The sequence below is a fragment of the Pelodiscus sinensis genome, chromosome 2, assembly GCF_052426305.1.
Source record: "Pelodiscus sinensis isolate ZL-2025 chromosome 2, ASM5242630v1, whole genome shotgun sequence".
NCBI classification, from domain to species: Eukaryota; Metazoa; Chordata; order Testudines; family Trionychidae; genus Pelodiscus; species Pelodiscus sinensis.
This window is the reverse complement of record NC_143053.1, coordinates 56,084,783-56,097,093: the sequence shown is the minus strand read 5'-3', so window position 1 is coordinate 56,097,093 and position 12,311 is coordinate 56,084,783. Positions and strand designations below refer to the sequence as shown.

The 12,311-nt window shown below is 45.7% G+C and overlaps 1 protein-coding gene across 3 annotated transcripts in view; it reads left to right on the top strand.

Moving 5' to 3' along the window:
- Nucleotides 1–5,298: 5,298 nt before the first annotated feature.
- TERF1 (telomeric repeat binding factor 1) overlaps nt 5,299–12,311 on the top strand; it is a 65,850-nt gene continuing 58,837 nt past the window's right edge. The window contains exons 1-2 of one of the 3 annotated variants that reach the window (XM_006131528.5): nt 5,299–5,657; nt 11,204–11,299. In XM_006131528.5, coding sequence (XP_006131590.3) covers nt 5,432–5,657; nt 11,204–11,299 — 322 coding nt within the window. In that variant the 5' untranslated portion in view covers nt 5,299–5,431. The remainder of the gene's footprint in view (nt 5,658–11,203; nt 11,300–12,311) is intronic. The other 2 variants (XM_075920523.2, XM_006131527.5) reach the window with 2 other exon arrangements.

The window sequence follows — 12,311 nt, the reverse complement described above, 5'->3', positions numbered from 1 at the left end:
CACTATAGGGTACGTCTAGACTACATGGCTCCATCAATGGAGCCATGTAAAGTAGTTTACTCAGCATAGTCAAAGAAACGTGGATTTAAATAATCCCCACTTCATTAAAAAAAATGGCCACTGCGCTGTGCCAACAATCAGCTAATCCAGCACAACGCGGCAGTCTAGACTCGGTGCGGTCGACAAAGGAAGCCTTTGTCGACTGCACCGAGTCTAGACTGCCGTTTCACGAGGCGTACCGGAGCGGTTGACAAAGGCTTCCCTGGTTGACCGTGCCGTGTATAAACTGCAGTGCTGTGCCGGATCAGCTGATTGTCAGCAGAGCGTGGCGGCCATTTTTATTTTAATGAAGTGGTGATTATTTAAATCCCTGATTCTTGGACTATGCCAAGTAAACTACTTTACATGGCTCTGTCAATGGAGCCATGTAATCTAGATGGAGCCATAGTAGCTACTGCTATAGCAAAATAGCCACACTCAACCAGCCTAATAGTCACATGTGGCTAGTGACTAGAGCAGGGTGGGCAAGAGGTGGCTAGTAGGCCACATCCAGCCCACCAAGCTACCAGATCTGGCCCACATCCTCCTTGCCAGCACCCTAACTACAGAGCAGAGGTAGCCACTTTACAAAGCAGGCTGCTAATTGCTCTGCAAGCTGGGCAGGGAGGAGAAAGCTGGGCAGGGAGGCTGCCCCGGGCCCCGCACTTCCCAAGGCATTGCGCATGCGCCATAGCACCACGGTGCATGTGCTGTGTCAAAGGGGGGGCCCCGTGAAATTTCGCTGCCCAGGGCCCTACGGCGCTGCCCTGGGCCCTGCAGTACTCTCATCTGCCCCTGTCCCGCATCACCACCCAAACCCTCTGCATCCCCTTTCTCCCCTTCTCCCAGGTCACAACTCCCTCCCAGACCCTGCTCCCCTTCCTACAACCGTCCCCCAGGCCAGAATCCTCTCCTGCACCCATTAGGGATATGAAAGACTAGTCGACTATTTGATAAGCAAAAGCTTATCAGATAGTCAATACACTAGTCTACTAGTAGCTTCCCCGCCATCAGAAAGAGGCAGCAAGGGGGCAGGAGGGGAGACTTCAGAGAGGCAGCACTGCATGGAGCCGGGTTCAGCTGGGGACTCCCCTGCTGACCCTGGCTCCATGCAGCACTGCTGCTTTGAAACACCGTGGAGAGCAAGAGGACAGCGGGGGACTCAACCAGTCCCCTGATGGCCCAGAGCTCCCTGCATCGCTTTCACCTTTGAAGTGTAGCAACAGCCTTGGGACTGCTGCTACACTTCAAAGGCGAGGTTCCCTTTTAGACTAATTGAATAGTCAATGCAAATTGCATTAACTATTTGATTTGCCTATTAATCTAAATTTAACATCCCTACCATCCATAACCCCTTCTAGACCCTGCACCCCAAGCCTTGCCCCAGATTATAACCACCTCCTTCACCCAAACTCCCTCTCAGACCCCACACTCCCTCCTGCACCCCAGTCCTCTATCCCAAGCTCCCTTCTATACCCCACCCACTGTCCCAGACCTCGTTACTCCTCCGCAGAAGTGTGGCCCTTGACCACTTACCAAAATCTTGGAGTGGCCTCCCTATTAAAAAGTATTGCCCGCCCTTGGGCTAGAGTGTTGGACTTCATGGACCTAGAGGAAAATAGCGTTAAAAGGAATAGCCAGAATGGATTTGCCAAGAACAAATAATGTTAAACCAAGCTAATTTCCTTCTTTGACAGAATTATTGAGCTAGTGGATTGGAAGAAGCAGGATATATGGTAAATCTTGATTTTAGTAAGGCTTTTGACACAGTCCCACATGACATTCCCAGAGAAATATGGTCTAAATGAAATTACTATAAGGTAGGTGCACAACTGGTTGAAAGACTGTACTCAGATAGCAGTTATCAGTAGCTCTGTATCTAAATGGAAGGGTATATCCAGGAGAGCACTAAGGAGAAAGTCTGGGAATAGATGTTTTTTAATATTTTAATCAATGACTTGGATAATGGAATGAGGAGTATGCTTATAAAATGTATGGATGACAAGCTGGGAGGGGTTGCAAGCACTTTGGAGGACAGTATTAGAATTCAAACCAAATTGAAAAATTAGAGAATTGGTCTGAAATAGACAAGGTTAAGTTCTGTAAAGACAAGTACAAAGTACCACATTGAAAAAGGAAAAACTAATTGCAAAATTACAAAATGTGGAATATTAGCTAGGTGGTAATCTGTTGAAAATAATGGGGAGTTACAGAGGATCACAAATTGAATATGTCAGCAACATGATGCACTAGTGAAAAAGACTAATATCATCGAGAGGCGTTTTACAGGTTGTCATACTAAAGAGACAGATGATAATTTGTCCCACTCCAGTCAGCAGTGATGAGACCTCAACTGGAGTACTGCATCCTTTCTTTGAAGTATGATGCCTAGAATTGATGTGCATACTTTGGAGATTGTCCTGAGGAGGACAACAAAAATGATCAAAGGTTTAGAAACCATGATCTATGAAGGTTAAAAAAGCCAGCTGTTTTGTTTTAGTAAAAGTTTATATACAATCCTACACATTTGGAATTTGGACTTCATAAATAAATGTATAATTTTAATATCTGGTTGTCACCCATATTAATAATTTCTAATACCAACAGCATATAAAGACGTAAGAAATCAAAATCTAGTCAGTCCTGGCTTCTGAAGTTGCAAATTTCTTATGGCGGCAGCTATAGAACAGCTGCTCTGGTTCTCCCTACCTTGCAGAGAAAATTCTGCCAGTGTCTGTCCCCACTGGGATAGCTTATGAAAGGCCAGTTTATTACAGGTCTTAAAGTGGCTCCAGAATGTGTACCTTATAAAATACTGGAAAAATGTACTACTAGGAGAAAGGTTACTCAGTATTTAAAAAAAGTAACTAATGGGCCAGCTCTAGATCTTGAATGTGATAAAAAATAAGATTTTAGTCACTATAAGTAACAAAGAAGTTAGCAAACAAAATCAATTTTCTAGCGATAAACAATAAAAAGAACATATTTATGGATTTTCCATAATGTTGTTGAATGCTTAGCTTCACCCAAGAAGATTTAAAATATGTAGCACTGTATGAATTGTGTAGACAATATCACTACGTGTGAAAAAAGTTTCATTTGAAAATTTCCCAAAAGGGAAAATTGAAAGGGAGTTTTTGGCTAAATTACATTTTCTGTCCCCACCTAAAATTTCCATATAGTGTCAACATATCACCTGTGTAGCAAATGGAGCTGATTGACTGGGCAGGGCTGATTAATCACCTGTGAAGCTGTGCTGCCTCCCAGTTTAGAGGGAACACCACTGTGTAGCCTCCTGAATGTATTAACGTTATTTTGACATTCATTTGATATTTGTCTCAGAGTGAACCCCTTTGTTATTCATATATTTCAGTATACTTTCTGCAACATCATCTTTCACAAAGATTAAGCTTTTGCTGATTGGCACTTAGTGAAAAGGAACTGTATCAGTTTTATACTTTTAAATGACAGAAAAATATTCTTTCTTCATTTGGCAACATGTTGTTCCAGCACTACATTCAGTTTTATCCAATTATTCACATTACATGCTTTGCATCCTCGGGGATTACTTCAATCTTTGATCCTTTCTACATTTTTTAGATGTAGCTGGATAAGTCTGTCTCTTCCCTCTGTCATCATTTTCGATGCTTTCACGATATAATGTAGTGCCATTCCTCAAACCCTTACTTTCCCTCAAGCCTTCTAACACAGGGTTACGCTAACCAGTGAAGCCAGAAAATCACAATAGTTTCAGCACCTTATTTTCCTGAGGAGGTACAGTTTCCTAGCTGTTAGTTCCTGGCAAACCAAGCAAAGAATGTAAATTACAGACACTAGAACTGCTGGAATTTCTGCCTTCTAGACAAGAACAGTTTGGGATGTTCTTAACCGTTTCATGGAAATGTTCATGATCTAGGGTCAGATTCTGGTCTAAGTAACAACAGTGTAAATTGGTAATAATTCCACTGAAGTCAATGGAGATACTCTCTATTGCACCAATATGACTGATCAGAAACTGGTCCATAGTTTTGTAATCCTTCTGCCAGGTAGCGCCGGCAGCATCCAGGACCAGGTTTAATATCTAGGGGTTCCTTTTCATCCATCTCACACAGAACCGACTAGAGCCCCCACCCAGTAGCATGGGAAATTCACACACCCCTGAGCGCCTCTGGGAGGCAATGCTTCCCCACTCACAAGCACAGAGTCTGAGCGTAGAAAATAAACTTTTAATGAAAGAGGGAGAGAAGTTACATGGCATTAGCTAGGGAAAATACCACAACCAGAGTTCATACCCCCACGAGTAACCATCCCAGTTCAAATGGATTGTGCATTTGTCTCCTTTGTCTCTGACTCACTAGTCCAACAATAGAGAGGTAGCCATGATCTTGCTAAAACAAAAGGAAAAGGAATTTCCACTACATGCATCTGACGAAGTGGGTCTTTGCCCACAAAAGCTTATGCTCCAACACTTCAGTTAGTCTATAAGGTGCCACAGGACTCCTCGCCACTTTTGCAGATTCAGACTAACACGGCTACCCCTCTGATACATAAAATGAAACAAAATTATGCTGACAGAAAAGTGTGTCTGTAGGCTGTTCTATGCCTGTAGGTATGTTCTAAGCTGAACTCCTGCTGGTTTACATGGTATCTCCAGTAGGTGGCTCTTCTTGCATAGCTTTGCCAACAGAGAGTCTGTAGGAACACAACAAAGAGTGAAGAATCTAGGCTTTAATTTATCTTAAACTACTTTTTTATTGCATGTTCCCAAGTTACACACAATTACAAAGAAAACAAAATACATCTATGTTACAAGAATCTTACTCAGGAGCACTCACACGTTAAAGGGCTAGATATAGCGCTACCCGTTCAAATGTAATTTTTCCCACTTATCCATGCATGCACCCAACTGGGAAAAGATTTGTAAAAGGAGCTACAGAAATTATTGTAAGTCTAGAAAGCCAGAAACTTAAGAATCTCTATATATTTATCAATGAAACGATTAAACAATGACTTGATTGCAGCCTACAAGTAACCACCTAGGGAAAAGATTTCTGACAGCAGAGGGCTCTTTAATCTAGGGAGCCACGTGTGACGTCTCGAGCCTCCCAGATCCCACCCCAGTAGCATTACCTAGCCAATCAAAGCCCCGCGCACGGGAGTTTTATTGATTGAAGGCGTGAAGTCCCGCGACAGGAAGTGACGTTAGTGAGGGCGGAAAAGGCTCTGCTGCGGGAACATTTACGGGCACGGACCTGACGCAAATTGGGTGTGGGGTTTGCAAGGCAGAAGAGGCGGAGCCTGAGCGAAGCGGTGACGCACAGATTTCTCCCACTCTGTGCTGTTGTCGCTGGCGAGGCGGGGCCTGAAGCGGTTGGCGGCGGCGGATTTGAAAATGGAAAGCGGGGCTGAGGCGGAGCTGGGCGATGCGCGGGCCCGCGGGGGCGCGGAGGAGGAATCGGGGGCGCGGAGTCCCCCTGGCCCGCTGTCCCCCGCGCTGCTGGCGGAGGTGGAGGCTGTAGCCGCGGGCTGGATGCTGGATTTCACTTGCTACGCGCTGTGCCGGCACTTCCGGGAGGGGCGTACGCGGGACTTCGAGCGGAGCCGGGACACGGCGCAGGGTGAGAAGGGCGGGGGCGGGTTGCGGCCTCGTGCCCTGTATCTGGCCCGGCCTAGGCGGCGCGTGTTGCCGTGGGGCGCTTCCCCGCTGCGCGTGCGCCTGGCCGCGCAGAGCCCGCCCCGCTCGGGCCCCTGGGAGCCCGCCGTATGGGGCAGAGCCAGCCCCAGTTGCCACTAGTGGGCCTGCTAGTGAGATACTCGGCTGCAGCCTTGGGGGGGCTCAGGGCGGAAGGGGGGCTGTGATATAACAGAGCCTGTAAGTGGGGGGAGGGCCCTCAAAGAAGGAGTGGGTATGCGTGGGGTACAGGATTCAGGGTCGCTGTGTATGAGGCGGGGTGTAAAAAGCTGGTAATTGGGTAACTACTCAGAAACAGAGCAGTTACATACACCCACAGCCTGGCATGGCAGCAGGCTCCTGCCTATCAGCCCCGCTCCCCTGGGAACTGACTGCTGTCCCATGCTGCTGCATGCTGATACAGAGTAGGTAATATTTAAAAAGCAGGTAATTGAGTAACCATGTAACCACTGAAAAATTCAGCAGTTACACCCACTGGCAGTGTGGGGCAGCAGCTAGCTCTCTGGGAGCTGGTGCACACCAGGAGCCAGCTTAAAAGCTGCTTAATAGCCCAGACTGGCTTCCGCCTGCCTGCCTACCCAATTACCCACTTATTAATGTCCCTATATGAAGATAAGAAGGGTCATACTGCGTCAGACCAAAGATCCCATCTAGCCCAGTATCCTGTCTGCCGACAGTGGCCAATACCAGATGCCCCAGAGGGAGGAATCACAACAGGTAATCCTCATGTGATCCCTCCCTTGTCACCCACCTCCAGAGAAACAGGCTAGGGATACCACTCCTAGCTAATAGCCATCGATGGACCTAATCTCCATGAATCTATCTAGGTCTTTTTTGAACCCTGTTAAAGTTCTAGTCTTCACTGCATATTCTGGCAAGGAATTCCACAGGTTGGCTGTGCACTGAGTGAAGAAAAACTGCCTTTTGTTTGATTTAAACCTGCTGCCCGTCATGGCAACTGTTGGAAGACAGGATATGGGCAAGATAGACCTTCCTGCTGACCCAGTATGGCTTTTCTTATAATAGAGCCAACAGCTGCTAGGCAGGATGGGCAGACATAGTATCCCTGCACTCTATTTGCCAGGAGCTGGGGATGGGCAACAATCATTTGATTGCCTCTTTTGTTCATTCCTTTTGAGGTACCTGGCATTGTCTTGTCTTCCAACAGCAGCGGCCACTGGGCTAGATAAGACCATTGATCTGACTCAGTAGGGCCATTTTGATGTTCTTATAGAACCCTGATGTATCTGCTTCTGCTGTAACCTATTAGACCTGTTTCCCTTCCAGAGCTAAGAGCGAGTCCTGACAGTGTCTGTCTTTCTGAAGAGTTAGTAGCCCAGAAGTTCCCTTCAAAATTGCCACCTACCTCTTCCTCTTCTCAACCTACCTTTCCTCCACATATGGGCACTCCCAAGTTACAAACATCTGACTTACAAACATCTGCTCATTAAGGATGTTAAATTGTGGTTATATAATCATGTAGTGAATAAGGAACCTTGGCCAGCTGTGGGCAGAGCCTCCCCTACTCCACCCTCCCTCTGCCTCTTAGAGGCAGCCGGGACTGATGGACAGGTGGCACCTCAGAGATGGTAGTAGGGTACCTGCACTGGTTCCTGTTTCTCTTTGCCTCCTCTTGCTGACTCTGAGGCAGTGGGGGGCGGAGTGAGTAGTAGATATGCCAATCAACTACTCACTTACATCCCTACTGCTCATACAAACAAAAGCTCACCTGCAGCCTCAGGGGAGCAGGCAAGAGGCACAGGTGGTAGCGAGCAGCACAGTGCTGGCTGAAGGACTCTGGAAGAGCAGGGGGCCATTGTGCAGTCAGCAGTTAGAAAGAAGTGATGCTTTGAAGGAGGAATTACTACTTCTCGCCAGCTGCACAGCTGCCCCCAATCCTCCAGCCTGTGCTCATGCTGCTCACCACATCCAGGTAAGAAGGGTTTGGATACAGCCTGCAGAAGATGGGGTGGAAGATGGGGGATGGGGTGGTGCACAGCCCATGGGTCATAGGTGCTAAGGATTCCTAGAAGTCCCCTTTGGATTCTCTACCTACCTCTTCAGCCTCTAATTAAACCTCCATTTCCTCAAGCACCAGCATTCAAGGTTAAATAAGCTTTCAATTTTTCATTGCAAATAGAGTTTCAGCTACAATACGGGTTGAATAGGCTTTTATGAACTAGCCTGGGAACCTAACTGACATTTATAATATTGTTTCTATGGGAAACTGCATTCAGAAATCCAAACAACCAACTTATGAATGTGTTATGTCCCAAATGTTCATTTATAAGTTGGGGACTTTTACATTAACATTTTACACCTAACCAGGTAGAGAAGTGAACAACTGGTCAACTATTTGATAAGCAAATGCTTATTGGATAGTCAACTAGTCTATCAGAAAGAGGCAGCAAGGAGGCGGAAGAAGAGGGGTACTTCAAAGTGGCAGCACAGCATGGAGCCTGGGGCTGGACCCCGAGCTCCATGTGATGCTGCTGCTTTAAAATGCCACGTGCAGCCCAGGGCAAGCTGTGGTGTCCCCAGGCTGCACACATCATTTCAAAGCGGCAGCACCATGTGGAACCTGGGATCAGCTGGGGACTCCCCAGCTGTCACCAGGCCCCAGTGATGACATTTGAAACGCTGCATGGAGCCTGATGCTGGGTTCCCTGCAGTGTTTCAAAGCAACAGCACTGCTTAGGGCCTGGAGTCAGTGGGGGACTCCAGCTGCTAAGGAACTTACGTCCTTAGAGAACTTCAGTGGGCCATTTCTGTTGCTGTGGAAGGTGCTTATCAATTTTGCTTCCTCTCTTCAGGCAGAAGTGAGACTGGCAGCTCAGATGTGTTATCTTGCTTTTCCCATGGAAGAGTTCACTTTCCCATGGAAAACTAGCTCAGGGCTTTTAGCTAAATGACAAATGCTTATAGTGAGGTTCTGAACACACTTTTGGTGGAACGCCACATTTACAAGTTTGTTCCAGGTTACAAATGCTTATGGTTCACTCTAGGGCCGTGGTCACCAACCGGTCAATTGCAATCAACTGGTCGATTGCGAGTCCTCAACCAGTCGATTTGTGAGGCATTCGGGACCCCTCACTCTCCATTTTTTCCCCCCACTCTCGAGAAGCCCCACTACCTACCTCCAGCGTGGACAGAAGTCCTGCCTGCAGCTTTGCGCCACTTCTGGGGGTTCCAGTAGTTTCCCTGCGCTGTGGGAGTGGGGGTTGGCCCCGGGGTTTGGCTGCGTTGGGCTGTGCCGTGCCGAGGGAGGGAAGTTTGGCCCCGGGGCAGGCGCCCACGGGGGTTGGCCGCACTGTGGGAGGGGCGGGTGGGGGCGAGGGTTGTCCCGGTCGTACTGTGGAAGGGGGGTTTGGCCCCGGGGCAGGCGCCTGTGGTGGTTGGCCATGCTGCAGGAGGGGGTTGGCCCCAGGGCAGGTGCCCATGGGGGTTGGCCGGGCCACGCTGTGGAAGGGGGGTTTGGCCCTGGGGCAGGTGCCCGCAGGGGTTAGGTACTGCCGCGGGGGCGGAGAGGGTTGTCCCCAGGGCAGGCTCCCACGGGGGGGTTGGTCCCGGAGCAGGCACACGAGGGGTTTCCCTGCCTTGCGGAGGGGGAGGGGGAGTCGGGCCCGGAGGAGGCATGTGCTGGCTTCCCTCCTTGGGGGGAGGGAGGGGAATCCTGGAAGGAGGCAGATGCAGGGGACTCTCTGCTGCCACTGGCACCCTGTCCCTACTCCCCAGTCCCCACTCCCCGAACTCTGTCCCCACTGGCACCCTATCCCCTGCTGCAGAACTCTGTCCCCACTCCCCTGTCCCCAGCTACAGAACTCTGTCCCCATTCCCGTCCCTACTCCCCGAACTCTGTCCCCACTGGCACCGGACAGAATCCTGCATTTAGAAATCCAAACAACCAACTTATGAATGTGTTATGTCCCAAATGTTCATTTATAAGTTGGGGACTTATACATTAACATTTTACACCTAATCAGGTAGAGAAGTGCAACCAGGTTCCCCTGCTGCAGAATCCTGTCCTCTGCCCTCCTGTTCCCTCTCCCCTGCCCCCAGCCTCAGAACTCTGACCCCACAAAATGTATAATTATAAATGCTTCATTTTAGATTTAAATAGCATGAATAAAAACTAGACCATTTATTTCATAACTATAAACATGTGATTTTAATTTTATATATTGCATAATTTAAAAATAAACTGTTTATCAGAGTGTGTAAGTAAGGGTTGGGGATAGCAAGTGATGGACAGGAGGAGAATAGAGGGGGCGGGGCTTCAAGGAAGGGGCTGGGTGGTAGATCTTTGCCTGTTCTGAGATTTAAAAAGTGATCTTCAGTATAAAAAGGTTGGAGATTTGTCTGAAAACATCCACTCAGTGTGCAGCGGCAGTGAAAAAAGCAAATAGAATATTAGGAGTCATTAAAAATGGATAGAGAATAAGACAAAAAATATCTTAATGCCTCTATATAAAGCCAGGGCACCTCATCTCAAAAAAGATATATTGGCATTGGAAAAGGTTCAGAAACGGGGAACAAAAATGATTTGAGGTTTGGAACAGGTCCCATACGAAGAGAGAGAAAAGAGACTTGGACTTTTCAGCTTAGAAAAGAGGAAACTAGGAGGATATGATAGAAGTCTATAAAATCATGACTGGTATGGAAAAAGGGACTAAGGAAAAGTTATTTATTTATTCCCTCAATATAAGAACTAGGGGTCACCAAATGAAATTAATAGGCAGCAGGCTTAAAACAAACAAAAGGAAGTTTTTCTTCACTCAGTGCACAGTTGACCTATGGAACTCCTTGCCAGAGGATGCGCTGAAGGCTAGAACTTTAAGAGGGTTCAAAAAAGAGGGTTAAAAAAAGAGCTACATAAATTCATGGGGGTTAGGTCCATCCATGGCTATTAGCTAAGATGGGTAGGAATGGTGTCCCTAGCATCTCTTTCTCTGGAGGTAGGTGACAGGGGAAGGAGCACATGAGGATTACGTGTTGTGATCTCTCCCTCTGGGGCATCTTGTATTGGCCACTGTTGGCAGACAGGATACTTTGGTTTGACCCAGTATAGCCATTCTTATGTTCTTATTCATCTCACTTAAGATTCTGAGCAAAACAAAAGCTTTCATTTACATGTAATATTCTGAATTTAACTACATATTTTACAGATTATGAACCTATGGTGTGCTCCATCACTTTTATTTTGCTGCTGTAAATGTCAAGTCACATCCTCTGTCTTAATATGAACTTTATTACCTCCTTTTGTAATGTAGAAGTATGCCAATTACTAATGCAATTTTTGAAAATGACTGCTAATAGGTGTGTGTGGTGGGTTTTTTTTTAAAGCATTTAGTTTGGTTAGGAAACTGAAGTACTTTTTAATCTGGTAGACAAATTCTGTGCTGCTTTTATCTCTATTCATAATGTGGCACTGCTGGAATAAAACTGATTTAAGTTTACTCTTTCCTCTTTCAGCTCTTATTAATGGACTGTCCAAAATAGCTACTCATCAGATTAAAAAAGTGTACCTGTGTCAGTTTTTGACACGAATTGCAGAAGGAAGAACACTTGGTAAATATTTCTCAATTTTTTCTCATTTTTTAATGTTATTCTGATGTTAAAAGATTATTTAGATGATAAACTTCTCTCCACTAACTTGGTATGGTGCATCAAGAGAGTTCTTCCTTTCCTTCCACCATTCCTTTATCCCCACTTTTCTTAATAACTGTGAATAATTAAATAGCTTTTCTTAGGCATATTTAAGGCATATATCTTCCATCTAATTGCGTTCAGAGAGTGTTCAACTTTTTTTTTAATTTAGTGTCTGTTTTCCCAATTGGCAAAACAATCCTGCATTGTCAAGAGAATGAATCTGACTTCTTCACTGATCTTTTTTGTGCTGTTTTATTTCCATAGTACAACATACAGATCACAGGAGATGGTCCTGTGTTCAGTTTTTTTCCATGTGGAAATTGAGTTGATACGATTTTTTTATACTTCTTTATAAGGTCTCCTTATATTTATCATTTTTATACATTTTGTACATTTTATATAACTCACTTTTACTATGAAAAGAGATGGTTCTCTCAAATTACCATGTTTTGTCACAAAGAAAAACTGCAAATATTGTAAGAGGGTATGAGCATCTGTCAAATGTGGTCATCTAAAATATTTTAATAAGAAAAGTAGAAAATGTACTTAATTTACTGACTTAAGATTCAGTGGGTAAATCCCGTGTGAATTATTTTAGTAAGCATAAACTTTATTTAGCTAGGTCTATTACTGTAAACCTGTAGCAATATAACAGGAGTAGATCTTTTTAATGCTCAAGATCTTTGGAAGCATGTATTGTCAAAGCAGAAGTAGTAATTGAGAGAGAATTTGTTGTTGAACAACTGAATTAAAAATTTCCATTTAAAAGACTTACTGTTGCTATATGTAAAGCTTTGGCTGCTAAATATGAAAGTGAAACATGCATTTGAATGGAAAACATTGAAGTATTTGCAGCCAGATTTACACCTGTGGGGGTATGAACTGTGACCTCTCCCTGAGTATCTGTTTTGATGGACATATTCATTCCCGG